Here is a 15,688-nt window from a genome sequence, read left to right as displayed (position 1 = left end):
GCGGAGAGAGCCAACCAGAAGATGGAATCCACGCTACGCTGCCTGGCCTCTTCCAACCCCACCTCCTGGGTCGCTCAGTTGCCTTGGGTTGAGTATGCCCACAATACTCTCCCTACATCTGCCACTGGGATGTCTCCCTTCCAGTGCCTGTATGGCTACCAACCTCCCTTGTTCCCTTCTCAGGAGAAGGAGCTCTCAGTGCCTTCTGTTCAGGCCCATATTCGTCGTTGCCACCGGACCTGGCATCGGGCCAGAAAGGCACTCCTTAGAGTTTCGGACCGGTATCAGCTCCAGGCGAATCGTCGCCGGATCCCCGCTCCCACCTATACCATCGGAGATAGGGTCTGGTTGGCCACACGGGATCTTCCTTTACGGACTGAGTCTAGGAAGTTGTTACCGAAGTTCATTGGTCCGTTTGTGGTGGAGAAGGTGATCAATCCGGTGGCAGTTCGACTCAAACTCCCGAGGACGCTCAGAGTCCATCCCACCTTTCATGTCTCCTGCCTCAAGCCTGTTTTCCTCAGTCCTCTGTTGCCTCCTCCGCCTCCTCCTCCTCCTCCTCGGATGATCGGAGGTGGTCCTGCCTACACGGTGCGACGCATCATGGATTCCAGACGGCGGGGCCGGGGTTTCCAGTATCTCGTGGACTGGGAGGGGTATGGTCCTGAAGAGAGGAGTTGGATTCCGCGGCGACAGATCCTAGATGCTGACCTCATCCGTGACTTCTACCGCCTCCATCCTGGCGCTCCGGGAGTCCGCCCGGTGGCGTTGCGTCGGAGGGGGGGTACTGTAACGATCCCGGCAGTCTGAGTCGGGTCCTGTCTGTGGACTAGTTTTTCTGCTCGTGATCTCCAGTTTCCCGAGGGTTCTGGAACGCTCCGGGGAGCTCTCTTGATTTCCGCACCTGCATCCCATCAGCAATCTGCACACCTGGTCCTGATCATCACCCTTCTTAGGCTCTGGCCTAACATCCATTCCCTGCCGGATCGTTAGCCATGAACAGTAGGTTTACCAGAGTATCAGTCTTAGAGCTTCTAGCGTTAGTTTTGTTGTTTTGCACCTTGTTGGTTTGTTGTTTACTTACCTCCGTTTTGTTCCATCTGCAGTCACTCGTCCGGAACCTTCATCCTACCTCTGCCTGGTGGTCGGCGGCTGCCGAGCCATGATTGGAACAACCACTGCACCCCCAACAACTAATCAACGCCGCCCGCTCTGTTCCCTGGATTATTCAGCATCACTCTTGAATTTGTAAATAAACACTCACCTTCGTTTCAACTTACCTTGTCCTGGTCTGCTTCTGGGTTCTGGCTTTGTAACTCGTGACAAAAAAGGGCCGCACAGTTTCTTCTTATCCAAACAATTAAGAACATAATTTAATACCAAAGAAGTAGCAGAGATGGTGCTATGACCTGGTCTGAAACCTGACTGGTGTACACTTAGCATACATTTCGTAGTTAAAAATAATCTGAGTATTTATCAAGGATTCTAGAATTTTTGCTAGGCAAGAGAGTTTAGAAATGGGGTGATAATTATTAAGGTCACACGGGTCACCACCTTTGTGATGGGGGAGTATATGGGCTACCTTCCAGCATGACGAGGCTAACTGGGCTACGTATGTACAGCTGTGTTCCATACATGGTCAGAGCCCCGGGCCCGGAGGAGTTTCCGGTTGTGTGTGTGTGTGTGTGCATATGCGTACATGTGCTAGTGCGTGCGTGCATTTTGGTGTGTGTGTATGTGTGCGTGCATGCCTGTGTGTGTGTGCGTGAGCATGTGTGTGTGTGTGTGTACTGTATTGCAGTCATCAGGGGGCCAGAGCCAGCTGGCTAGCTTTGAGAGCCTGGACCCTGAGGTCACTGTTCCCATTCATTACCCAGCATGGAGAGGGAAAGTTTGTTATAGATGGAACCTACGTCACTCTCACCCTCATGAATTCCATAGGGATCTCTGCAGAATTCCACAGTTATATCCATGACTACTGGCTCAGTTTAGGCACACATCCGAGAGTTCCAAATTCAAGAATCACCTTTTTTAGAACCAATGGCATTCACAGACACAGGGGTTTTGAAACGCTGACTCACATCATTTGTCCCATCTTTTTGTCCAAAGTTTCCTTTTGTTAGATTCCGAAACTCCTGCATTTTCAAAACTGAAGGGGGAGTAAGAACTTTTGTCTCTCTGTCCAACATGGTTCAGAGACGCCTATTGGGTTCAGTCCACAGACGTCAAAGCTGCCTCTCCCATCAATGCTCAACTTGTTTGAGCAAATAAACACAATCCATTCCCCAGCATCCCTGTGGGGAGAGGCCCAGCTAACAGCCCAACAGCCTGGGAGGGAATTGAGTCTAATGTTCCTTAAGCCCTGCTCATCAGTTATTCTTCTGTTTTAAATGCAGTTGTGGGATCTGACTGTGTGTGTTTACAGGGGGACTTGCGTCATCACTGACATCTTCAGCCTGCATGCGGGTGGTGTTTGTGCGTGCGTGTGTGTTTGATACGTGTGTGCTTTCAGTGTGTGTATGTGTGTTTCTGAACAGTGCGTGTGTCCATATGTGTGTGTGTGTGTGTGTGTGTGTGTGTGTGCGTCTTACTGTACTGAGTACTGTATGTCTTTCTAATTGACCCTGGTTGTGACTGAGAGAGAGGGTCCCACACCCTCTTAGGATTTGGCACAGGGATGCCCTTGATATCACTGGCTCTACTGCTTGTTAGGGGTGTGGAACGGGATACCACATGGAAACTATGAACAGGCCCTAGCCTGCGTATGACAGGACTGGTCATTTGATTACTACTTCTAGACTAAGCAAATTTTTTGGCATTATAATTACATTGAAATTCCCAGACAGTTGGCATCATCGTGTAATGCATAACACATCAAATGTTTTAAGTTGTGATGACCTGATTAATATTTCATGAAATATCCTTCACAAATGTCCACATCGGCCCAGTGATGTATGTGTTTTTCACGGGCAAGCGTGAGTGAAGTATTGTGTTTACAATATAATAATAACTTAATATCACTGTAGATCAGTGTGAAGCATCTTGTATATATGCACCCTGGAAGTCTCAATCGTGCGTTCTCCCGACATTACATAACACTTTACTTGCTTAAACCTCTTCATTCACAATGGGGCATAATGCTACAACGAGCTCCTTCTATAAAAGAGAGATCTTATCTAACTCAGTTTAGTCTGTCACCATCTGATCCGGTGTCTACACACCTGGGCCCGGTTTCCCAAAAGAAACCGGGCCCAGAGACATTACGGCAGCTCATATTGGCTGAAGCCTCTCTCTCTTGTTCTTTCTCTCTACTATTTATTTTCTCTCTCTCCCCCGTTCTCTCCCTCCTCCCTCCATTACTCTCTCTCTCTCTCTCTCTGTTTTACTTCATAACTCTCATTAAACGGCCCCGGGGCCTCATGAACGTTGCGTACATACAAAATATACCCCAAAACATGCACGCCCATGTGTGAGAATATCGTGGTGTGAGAATATCCTTTACTCCATGCAAACTTCAGACCATACGTACGCACATTTTCTAGTGGTTGAAGTGTTATATTGCAAGCAGGCAAGTAAATAAGTATTTGTTGCAAATGGGGGATATGATGACACCCTTATTCATAAAAAAATTATAACAAGATGCAGCCATTGCCATTAGTGAGAAGAGCGAAAATCTGTTATTTTTTTAATCAATTTTTCCTATTTATTTTATTTTCATAACCATTACAGAATAAATTCCTCTTGACTTTTTCCACATTTTGTTAGGTTACAGCCTTATTCTAAAATGGATTAAATAAAACAATTTCCTCAGCAATCTACACACAATACCCCATAATGACAAAGCGAAAAAAAGTTTGCAAATGTATCCCCCCCAAAAAAACAGAAATATCTTATTTACATAAGTATTCAGACCCTTTGATATGAGACTCGGAATTGAGCTCAGGTGCATCCTGTTTCTATTGATCATCCTTGAGATGCTTTTACAACTTGATTGGAGTCCACCTGTGGTAAATTCAATTGATTGGACATGATTTGGAAAGGCACACACCTGTCTATATAAGGTCCCACAGTTGACAGTGCATGTCAGAGCAAACACCAAGCCATGAGGTTGGAATTGTCCGTAGAGCTCCGGGACAGGATTGTGTCGAGGCACGGATCTGGGAAAGGGTATCAAAATATTTCTGCAGCATTGAAGTTCCCTAAGATCACAGTGGCCTCCATCATTCTTAAATGGAAGATGTTTGGAACCACCAAGACTCTTCCCAGAGCTGGCCGCCAAGCCAAACTGAGCAATTGGGGGAGAAGGGCCTTGGTCAGGGAGGTGACCAAGAACCCGATGGTAACTCTGACAGAGCTCTAGAGTTCTTCTGTGGAGATCGGAGAACCTTCCAGATGGACATCCATCTCTGTAGCACTCCACCAATCAGGCCTTTACGGTAGACTGGCCAGACGGAAGCCACTCCTCAGTAAAAGGCACATGACAGCCCGTTTGGAGTTTGCCAAAAGTCACCTAAAGACTCTCAGATCATGAGAAACAAGATTATCTGGTCTGATGAAACCAAGATTGAACTCTTTGGCCTGAATGCCAAGTGTCACCTCTGGAGGAAACCTGGCACCATCCCTACGGTGAAGCATGGTGGTGTCAGCATCATGCTGTAGGGATGTTTTTCAGCAGCAGGGACTGGGAGACTAGTCAGGATCGAGGGAAAGGTGAACGGAGCAAAGTACAGAGAGATCCTTGATGAAATCCTGCTCAGAGCACTGTGCAGCAACGCTCCCCATCCAACCTGACAGAGAAGAATGGGAGGAAATCCCCAAATATAGGTGTGCCAAGCTTGTAGCATCATACCCAAGACGACTCAAGGCTGTAATCGCTGCCAAAGGTGCTTCAACAAAGTATTGAGTAAAGGGTCTGAATACTGTGATATTTCAGTTTTTTATTTTTAATAAATTAGCCAACATTTATTTAAAAAACAGTCGGGTATTGTGTGTAGATTGATGAGGGGGGAAAAAACGATTTAGTCAATTACATAATGAGGCTGTAACCTAACAAAATGTGGAAAAAGTCAAGGGGTCTGAATAGTTTCCTAAGACACTGTATATGTACTGTACATATCTAGCTCAATTACCTAGGACCCCTGCACATCGACTCGGTACTGGTACCCCGTGTATATAGTAATGTTAGCATTACTCATTGTGTATTTATTCCTTGTGTTATTATCTTTCTATTATTTTTCTATTTTCCTCTCTGCATTGTTGGGAAGGGCCCATAAGTAAGCATTTCACTCTTAGCCTACACCTGTTATTTACGAAGCATGTGACAAATACAATTTGATTTGATTTGAAATTATACAGCAATTTAAGGGTGTTATTGTCACTATAAAAGGTGAATGGAGGGAGTTTTCCAGGCGGAGTTATAATGTTCGTTAATAGCCGCACATTTTTGCACAAAAAAATGATGCTCCTAATAGTAGATTTTAACAGTAAACATGTATCACCTATTTGATGTGGCATGAACAAATCACTTACAAAAGTAAGCTACCTGCACACGTTCATCCACTCTAAAATAATTCCAGCATCCAAACAGTGCACTGTGCACCTGCCAGGCCACCATTTGATGACGGGAAAGAGACATCTGCTACAAAACACCAAAAAGTGTAAAGACGTTCGGTGATTGTCATTAGGGCTACACTCTTGTAGCCTGAATTAATTGATGCGTCTTGCTGACAAATTGATTTTGTTTTTTTATCGGGACACCTGAAAAGGGGCTGAAATACAGGACGCAAATATAGCCGAGCTCATCAGCACAGGCAACTGTGAGGGCCCAGTTGAAACAATGTTGCAAGTTCGCTAGTGGGGTGGACCCCCCCTGGCCCCCATGCACATGTATGGCATGCGCCAAGTTTATTGATCTCAATATTTTTTGACGTAGGCCCTACATATTCAGAAATGATGCACCAGATATTTTTTGTGAAATTTACGCAATGGTTATAAATGAGGCCCCTGTGCCTCTCCATCTTGTGTGAGAACATACGCAGGGAGCATTATCACTCTCCTGTGGCCGAGAGACAGAGGCATTTATATTGCTAATAAACTTGCCAACTTGTTAGGCTGTTGTGTAACAAACTCACTGCCTGGATGCAGTCAGGCATTACTAATACACTGTCTCTCTCAATGACAATCATGCCCATAATTGTTGCCAGTAAATTCTCAGACTCGGACTGGTGCACACAGCATGTTGGTTATGTTCCCGCTATACTGCTACAGGCCACCAGATGGCCCTGTTCTAGAGGAAGTGGGTATTTTTCTCAATTTGGTCTACTCTAAATGGCTGTTTAAAACTCTCTGTGCCTCCCGCCCTCGGGTTGCCTATAACAGTGGAAATTAACCTGAGGTTATAGACAAGGGGGCCATAAAAGAGATGACATCAGTGCCTCGGCAGCTTCCAGATTGCTGTAATGGCCGAGCCTCTCTCTCTCTCCATCCCCCGTTAGCTTCTGGGGCCGCACCACATTACGTAGTGCCTAACAAAGCCTTCATGTTAATGTCTTTGTCATATAAACACACTTTGTGTTCAGGGGGTGAGGTAGTTGGTGATTGATGTAATTTCAAGTGTGCCTGACGTGTGATGTGGTGTAGGGTTTGTGTGTCTGGGTGTAGGAGGACTTTTGTGCTCTTTTGGTCACCTTTTCTTCCCTTCTCTCACAACAATGTATTATCTGGGCCCAGTTTCTTGACTCAGTGTTTAGATAAAGTTGACTTACAATGACTGGTGAATGGATGGAACCCCTCTACAGTGGCCAATAGTTGTACATTACTGAGGAATGTTATGGATGACCGAAAAGGACTGCTTACATAACATTCAGGTGTCATTAAGTAACAACCATCTAAGCTGCATTGTGTTAACAAGCATACGACAACAGTGTGATTGTTGTGCTCTTTCCAAACAAAACAGGGATTTAAATTATATTAATTTTAAATTCAGAAGGAGGGACAAAATAGTGGCAAAGGAGCAAAAACAAAAACAGACTTCTTATAAAAAGTGTTTTGACTGTAAATAAGACTGGGATGAATGGCCAAAGACATCCTTTAGATAAGTTAAACCTCAAGCGGCCTTGTGTAAAGCAGATATTTATGTAAAATATTCAGCAGCGGGCACAGTGTGTTCGGTATGCAGCCTAACCATAACCAAGGGGGAAGTGCCCTGCACCCGCTCTGCTCTACCTCCTATTAAATACACACTATTAAAAGTAATTTCCGCCAGCCTTGCAGGAAAGTAAAGTTCTGCATAGGTGCCCTGCGGTGGCGGTCTCGGTTAGATGGCTTTTCTGTGCCCTGTTTTGATATGATGTGCTTTCTGTGGGTGTGAGCGGCCACTTAGTGTTTGTGTATTTTTAGGACTGCCTGCCTGACTTAAAGTGAACATGTTACTCCTCTGAATCCAAAATATTTTCTAACATCTGCCACCCATCAGGATGTCTGTCTGCTTTCTGAGCCTCTGCTGCATTCCTGAGCTGTTCCCTTCCCTCTACCTGGATCAAACCCTTAGCTCTGTGTGTGTGTGTGCGTGTGTGTTTGTGCACATGTCTGTATGTGTGTGCGCTTGCACATGTGTTTATGTGTGCTCTCTCACACACTCTTACGGCCTGAGAAGTTGCCCCTAAGCACTGGTCTGCTTACCCCGATTCAAACCGTAGGTATTTGGTGACATCTGCATACATCCACCCTCTCAGCAGCTGCAGAAGACAAACTACTTTGAGGATTCTACTGCTACCTGTCCTACTCCTGCTAATATTAGCCTACACAGGTTGCAACCTGATGTCTGCTTTCCTAAGGCTGGGAAGCTGTATCCCACCTGGCTTTTTCAGACTATTTACAGCAAGTTAGCAACCCCTTGCAGCTAGCCTAGTGCAGAGGGCCAAAGTTTCTATCCAACCACTACAAATTAGGTATATATTTAGTGTTGTGTATATCTGTTATTGTCATTAAGATTAAGAGTGTATTCTAAGAGGGTACATTATTTATTGTATAGTATACTATATGTAAAATACATTCATAGTCACATAGTCTCCTTTGCATTTCTACTTCTAATCGAAGCTCATCAGTACTACTGACACTTAAGATTCTTGGCATAGCTCTGTGCTCATTGCTATGCTGGGATTTACTTTTTTTGTTCGAATTAGTCAAGTGCGTGGTTTAGCCTGATCTAGTGAATGCAAGCTACCTTGGCTTACAGAGCTCTACAATGACATTCCAATGCACAAAACCCAGAAACAGTCTGCAGAACTCTGTTATATAAGAACCGATCAGCCCAGAACGATCGCTCTGTTGGAGTCACTATATATATGAGACTGTCCATGGTATCTACTACTGGAGTTCCACCATTGTAAATGGTGACTTTGTTTGACCTCCCTCTCTCTGTATTATACGATCCTACATGTATGTACTTTATGTGCTGTTGTTTATTAATCCCAGTGAAGATGTTCAGCTCAGTAACCTGATAGTTGTTGGTCACCCATCTTCAGTTTGATCAAAGAAGGAAACAAAGATGGTGTTTACATTTCATAAATAAATCTGTTTTATTTTTTAACATATAAAATTAAATCATTTGTACAATTTATTCCAGTATGACACATAATATCCAAATAAAGTAACTACATTTTTTGATAAATAATATTAATAACAATAATAAAAAACATTCATTCATTTATTTGACGTTTCACTTTGTCTTTCTTGATAACGTTGGGAAGTTCGATAGCTGCCACAAAACATGAACATATATGCCCACGTCAGGAAGGAATGGAACCACAGTAACATGGTGTCTTGGTTCCTTGGGTTACAGGATCATGGTATACTAAATTAAGTTACGTATGTGCATATCCACACAACATCTATATACACACAAGTCAAAGGTTTTTTGGGGTCATGCCTAGTTGGTATGTATCGGTCGAAAATATACACAGCGAATTGATTTCAACATACAAACATTGTCATTTACACATGTTAATTTACATTTTGCTCCATAACGAAGCTACTATGATGCTCCAGTAGTATGAAGCTAATCTTAATTGAGAATGCTGATTCAGTCACAGCAGACAGTGCACTTCATAAAGTCCTCATGATGTAAGCCCATAATTCCTTGGGAATCTAGTTACAACAGGAAGTTGATAGTTCATTGGCCGGTTAAGTTGGACCCGTGCGTTTAGATGGACTGCCATTGGTCTGTCAATGTTGTTGTTTTGGGATCTCTCAGGGGTCGGTTCTGAGCCCAATCAGATTTGATTTAGTCTCTGAACTTGTGGATGTCGTTGAAGAGTCTGTAGAAGGGGTAGGAGGCTTCGTTGGCATTAGAACAGTTGAAGGTGCACTTGCAGGACTCGATCATCATGACGTTCTTGTTGAAGGTCTCTCCATCCTCGCAGCGGAACTTGATCCGGATGGTGCGGGTCTGCTGGGGGCTGCAGCAGCGGCCGTCCACACAGGATCCACAGTACTTGGATCTGTACTTCTTCAGGCTGGAGCAGCCGGCATAAGTGAACTTCTGAGCTTGGGTAGACTTCTTGGTTCTGCTGCACTTCTTTCCCTTCTGTTAGGGGGAACAATGGGAGAGAAACAGTCAGTCAAGAGGTTCCATAAACAGGCTGAGTTGGTTTTGTTGAATAATATGCCATGTTTCAGTATAGTATAGTCTTGGTGGCTTGAGCTTACCTTAAGACTGGAGTAAGGAGACTGGGTGCATGGTCGCACTTCACAGATGCGAGTCTCTTTGACCAGCTTGCACTCATTGTTGTTGTTGGTGACTCTGGTGGAGATTCCTGTGCCACAGGTCTTGGAGCACTGGGACCAAGTAGTGGTCTGGACAATACATTTCTGGCTTTCAAACATGTGGCTCTCAGGCTGGACTCTGAAAGCTGTAAGGAGAAAGGTCAAACAAACATTAGAAACTGTTCAGGTATGGGCTTCAACATTTGAGGCAATGTAAAATGTCATTGTTGAATGTTGAAATAAAAAATGGCTGCTGCTAGAAAGAGGCTGCTTACCAGGTAGAGACTTGAGTCCTCCCTTGACGAAGGCAATGAGCTCGTTCCTGTTGGTGAGGTCGCTCTCTGACTCGTCAGTCATGCTGTCTTTGCCAAACAGCTTCCCAATGATGTCAGTGTCCTTGCCGTCATCACACACCCACTCCTCACAGCACTGGCCTGCCACCTTGACCAGCCTTGGGTTGGCACAACCCAGGTTGGGCAGGGAGAGCTCCTGAGGGCACAGGGGGACGCAGCCCACAGCCCCATCGATGCATGTGCACTGGTGCTTGCAGTTAGGCTGGAAGCTCTCTCCGTTCTGGTAAATCCTGCTGTTGTATTCACAGGGTCTGCCCTCTGACTTAGCTGAGGAGAAGAGAGGGGAAATGGCTGTTATTCCGCTGTTCAGAAGGCTAGCGTCTGCTATAGACATCACAGATCACATGCTGGCTGATGCTGGTTGAGGGAGGCTTGGTTTAACTGTAAAAATTCCTCAGAAGGTTCTTGGCTAGGGCTGCCTAAGGAGAGGAGCCACTGAGGGGGGGATCACTTTCTACCAGAGCAGGATGTTTGTACTTCTGAGTTTAGACTGAGGTGCTGAGTTACATTCCTTAGAGTTGAAATCACATGGTCCTCTTTTTCTCTCACTAGTTCATCTTAACTCAACCATATTGCTTTAACAAGGTTACAAACTTTCAAACAAACATTATTCAGACCTAAAATCAGTTTACAGCATAGTAGGATTGGAATGAGACACCTACCACGGCAGATGCCACGCATAGCTCCGAAGCTGGCCCCAAAATTGCACTCCAGCCCTTTGGTGTGGTCGCAAGGCTCGGTCCGACTGCAGTCCTCGTTGAGTTGTCTCGCGCAGACCTTGCAGCACCCGCAGCCATCCACTACGAGGCTCACACCAGGCGCGCACCTGGGAAGCTCTGTCGGGCACTCGCATACCGAGGGGCAGGAGGAGGAGGAGGAGGAGGAGGAGGAAAGAACCTGTGTGGATAACCGAGAACGTTAATGATATATACTCTTTGTAACCAACATCTTAAAAGAGCCACATGTTTAGGTTCTATTTACATAGCTTCTTTAGTCCGTTGTTCAAACAATGCGGTTATGATTTAGTAAGAGGCAAGAGGTTTACAAACCAGTGTTCTACGATGTTGTATTTCCCAGACAATAAAGTATCAATTCAGTATAAGATCTAATTATTTAAAACTATAGACAAGAAACTTTAAACTGAAATATTTGATAGAAAAATTACTTACCACGTTGAAGGTTCCAATAAACATCACGATGATTGAGCAAATGAACATATTTGCCTTTTTCTCTTGTTCGTATTCAAGAAGAAGAAGATGTGTTTTCTTTTGCAATTCCCGTTTCGATATATTGCTTTAAGTCTTAGCAAGTGTCTTTTTATCCTAAGTGTAGCAGTCACTCGTCCCGTCTGTAGCGGTTTGGTTTTTATTTTCTAGTATCTTTAGTTAGAGGCTTAGGAGTTGCTCTAGCTCTGGTTGCAAGTTGCAGTCTGCTGAAGCTAAGTACCTCCCGTCCTTTATACTGTAGTGAAAGCTGACGTCGTTGTTGGCTGACTGCTGAACTGTTCCAAAACTATGCCAGGAATGTTTCTTGGCGCGTTTTCCATCCAAGCTAAGCACCACCCTGTCTAACTTTTTTTTCTGAATTTAATTTTCCCCTAGAACTGAACATATTTTCCCCTCGTTGTTTCCCTTCTATACTATCCTCCTTTCTTTCTTCCTTTTTTATTTACTTTATTGGTTTTCTCACAGCTTTTATGTTATGGGCGGTAGGGTTAGGGTACACATGAAACTTTTTTTTTAAAGCAGTTTGGTTTGTTTGTTTCCATTCGTTTGACTGCTATATTATACAAAATATAATAATGATAATGTAACATTGTTGTTTTCATTTATTTTTCTTCCTTTTGATGTATGTGTTTTATTACATGTTATAGATTGTTTATATTTTTATATTTTAATTATTTTACAACCTCTTTTGCAGTCATTTGTGCAACAGTTGCCAAGGTTATTGAAATATATTGTAATGCAGTTAGTGCTTCACCTCATACGTTTATGATGAGAATAATTATGTCAGTCCATGTATCAATAGGCTACATTATTCCCGCTATGCTAAATTAAGGCTACTGTAACTGGACACAGTTTAGGAGAGAGAAGTCTCAGAGTTTCTTTGCGCGTCTGAGAGTGGGATAAATAAAGTTTATGGCTTCTATTTTTGGCCCGCTCTCCCCTTTATCCCGTAGAACTAAACTATTCCAGATGCGAACCAGACTTCAGACGTAACAATATTGCCATATTTGGTATGGCAGAAGCCTACATTATTAACATATTTCTCCCCTCCTCTAGCCAACCACAAAGCATTCCTGACAGTTTAAAGGGTTTTTAAAGTTCTTCATACAGGAAATTCCTTAGCATTCCTCCTTGGGTTAATTTACTTTTCACACAATCTGTCCATCACGTTTTGAAAACATAATCTACTACAGTGATCCAATTTTCCACATACGATGTTAGTTTGGGGAGAAAATACACAACTGGTTTCTAGTCCTACTATTCTTCGGGTCTCAAATAACTTACATTTCATAGAATTTTGAAATTCAGAGATTAGAAGTAAATGCAAACCGATTTGACCAAGAAAGCAAACATTATAGAATGCTTGAAAAATAGGGTTATTTCCTGCCAAAATAATGTTAATAGACTGTTTACCGAAGGACGATATGACAATCCCCTATTTGTAATAACCATAACTATTAAACCCAAGAACGGAAATATTTTTTGAGTAACTTTATACGTTAGACTTCTGAGAGCGCTGAACAAATAACTAACGGAGAATGGTTGTCAAGACCACGGAAAAATCTCCCTCCGGTGAGTTTGTCTGTTTTACTATACCTTTACTAATCTGTTTGTTTTAAAATGTTTTGTATACACTCTTGCTTTATCACTTTGTTCATAGTGTGTAAATATATTGAAGTATCTTAATTGATCCGTCATCCGTTGTCACCTTTCCATCTGATTCGACCGCTTGACAATCATTATTTGGGTACCGATTGATATTTAATATTCTGCATCTTGATGCGCGCTTGCTTTATTTTTCTTTGCATTTGTCCACATTTTCATAATTCCAGTTTTAGACACTAGATGGTGTAATGCTTTGGTTAACTTGCTTGACATTCCCACTGGGCATAGATGTCAATTCAACGTCTATTCCACGTTGGTTCAACGTAATTTCATTGAAATGAAGTGGAAACAACGTTTATTCAACCAGTGTGTGCCGAGTGGGTTGTCAACATTTTCCTCACTGTTGTGACCTCATTGTTTGAGTCATTTTGAGGTAGCTGAGGGCTATATAGTTTGTCATTCATCTGAACGCTTGTTAAACCAGACAGACAACTTTAAAGCTCATGAAATGACACTGGCATTATATTACAGCTTGACAGTTGGCATCAACAAATGTCTGTCTGTTTTGAGTGTCAGATTCCCCAAGGGGCACTGCCATGTGCCCATATGGTTTTTGTTTATTTTGGTTGTTGGTGTGTGTGTGTGTGTATATTGTATCTAGCCCCAAGTAATACTTATGTCATCCAAGTGATGGTGATGATGATGCTTGTTTCCCAAACATAAATGGACCTTTAATGTCAATTGTAGCCCATGCTATCCTGCCATTCCAATATCCATTATGACCTCATCAGTAAGTCCCTCTGTGGTGAGTTTGACCCCATGAGCTCAATGAGATGCTTTTCTGATTATGATTGTTCTGCTCTGTCAGCATATTGTTCTGATTCTTTCCTCTTTCCCTTACAATGACACTGTGTATATTATAGGAAACAGTGCTCTATGCCATGGAACCATGGAATAACATCCCACAATGATATTCATCTTGTAATTACCCATTCAGGAAACATTGCTAGGGCAACCAGGGCTAGACATGTGTATCCATGTAGTAATGGCAATCATGATATTTTCCAGCCCCCTCTTCCCCGCCCCCCTTATGAACCATCCCAGTCTATTGTCCTAGAGAGACTAGTGTAAAACAGGCCCCGGTATGATAGACTGTATATTGTAAGCCTGTTCAAACAAAGGATAACATGCAGTGGGTGTTGAAGCTTCCTCTCTATGTCAGCTCATGGAACTCTGGGACGGAAGCTCAGTGAGTCATGGGGTGTTCTTATGTACACACACTGTGCTTAGTCACAAGACAACCCTCTTCCATAGTAATCTTTCTATTCCTGGAAATGATATGTCCTTTGTTTTACCTACAGCCCTAACAGATGTTTGTTATGAAGTCAGCGTGTTGTTATTGTGTGTCCTTGCCTGCCAAAGGAATGACAGTCAGTGCATCTGAAGTAGGTGGATGGTGGAAGCGCTCTCTACTGTAGCCCAATCCATTATAGAATGGAGAATGTCAGCCATTTTAGTATTCTCCTGCACACTTATGCAGTCTTTCTCCTAGATTATGTTTTTACAGGCAGGGCACAAAGGTACCCCAAAACAACAGTCAGGCCATCTTGCACAAAAGCTGTCCATTTTAGACAGGGGGCAAGAGTTATAGGCGGGCGATTGCCCCTGTGCCCCATCTATACAATGGTAGGATAAACACTGCGCTACTGTACTACTGTTGTGTCAGAGCAATGGATAATTTACATTAGATTCAGTCGAAAGACTTGCCACCTTTGCGAGTACCTTAAGGTTATTTGCCACTCAAAACTATATATTATCCCTGTGTTAGCAGGACTTGTTATTGATCTAGAGAGAGTAAAGGTTGGCATTGTTACTGAGGTTTAAATAAACCGCAGACCTGGTGTATGGGTTGTCTCTGCTTTCACACATTTTTATGGTAGGTCTCAGAGGCTGCGTCCCAAATGGTACCCGGTTCCCTTTATACCGTACTACTTTTGACCAGAGCCCATAGGGAAAAGGTGCCATTTGGGATGCACACAGATTCTCAGAATGTACCAGGTGTGTCTACGAGGGGTTTCCTTCAGTTTAACCCGGGCACTATAGCACGGGAGAGAGATATATTTTTCTAGGGCAGAATGTACCAGACAGAGTCAGACATACACAATGTGGAATGGAGAAAAAAACTGGAGGGCTGGGGGTTCGGACAGAGTAGGTAGTCCATCCAGGAGTGGAAAATGGAATGCGGGACTCCTGGAATGTTTGGACCAGTCAGGATAATTGAGTGTATCTGGAACAAGAAAATACAAACTTTGGTCCAGGGGTGTGGAAGAATGTGCTTTAGGAAGTCTGGAGAAACATTCAATTCAAAGCCGAGCCCAGAGGCTTCCTTAGATGGCACCACAGAGAGTAGGAATAGGAATACCTTCCCTGCTTGCTCTGCACACTGAGCACAGGGCAGGATAAATACAAGACACTCCTTCATTCAATGGCCATAACAAGCTGAAGAACTCTCGACTCTCCTTTCCCATGGGTCTCTTATGACTATTACATTAAGAAGACAAATATTAGAGAAATGAAATATGTGCTTTGTTCATATTTCAGTGTTGATGTGAAATCTGTTATTCCCATATACTGTGACAATAATATGCTGGTTTATATTGACATTAGAAATTATTCTGAAATATGTGTTTTGTTCACTGTGAATATCTGTTATTCCCATTATTGCCATACACTTTGATA

The 15,688-nt window shown here is 43.3% G+C and overlaps 2 protein-coding genes across 2 annotated transcripts in view; one reads left to right on the top strand and one right to left on the bottom strand.

Moving 5' to 3' along the window:
- Window positions 1–8,554: 8,554 nt before the first annotated feature.
- Window positions 8,555–11,534, bottom strand: LOC121540459 (CCN family member 1). Its single transcript, XM_041849337.2, has 5 exons — window positions 11,288–11,534; window positions 10,781–11,015; window positions 10,041–10,385; window positions 9,709–9,911; window positions 8,555–9,586 (listed from the first exon to the last, which is right to left on the bottom strand). The coding sequence occupies exons 1-5, from the start codon at window positions 11,333–11,335 to the stop codon at window positions 9,284–9,286; spliced, it is 1,134 nt and encodes a 377-aa protein (XP_041705271.1). The 5' UTR covers window positions 11,336–11,534; the 3' UTR covers window positions 8,555–9,283.
- A 963-nt stretch (window positions 11,535–12,497) lies between these two features.
- LOC121540460 (N(G),N(G)-dimethylarginine dimethylaminohydrolase 1-like) overlaps window positions 12,498–15,688 on the top strand; it is a 152,187-nt gene continuing 148,996 nt past the window's right edge. Inside the window, exon 1 of the mRNA XM_041849339.2 lies at window positions 12,498–12,916. The gene's annotated coding sequence lies outside the window, so the exon portion shown is untranslated. The remainder of the gene's footprint in view (window positions 12,917–15,688) is intronic.

The sequence above is a fragment of the Coregonus clupeaformis genome, unplaced genomic scaffold (assembly GCF_020615455.1).
Source record: "Coregonus clupeaformis isolate EN_2021a unplaced genomic scaffold, ASM2061545v1 scaf0127, whole genome shotgun sequence".
Classification (NCBI taxonomy): Eukaryota; Metazoa; Chordata; class Actinopteri; order Salmoniformes; family Salmonidae; genus Coregonus; species Coregonus clupeaformis.
The sequence above is the reverse complement of the archived record's forward strand: the minus strand, read 5'-3'. Positions and strand labels throughout refer to the sequence as shown.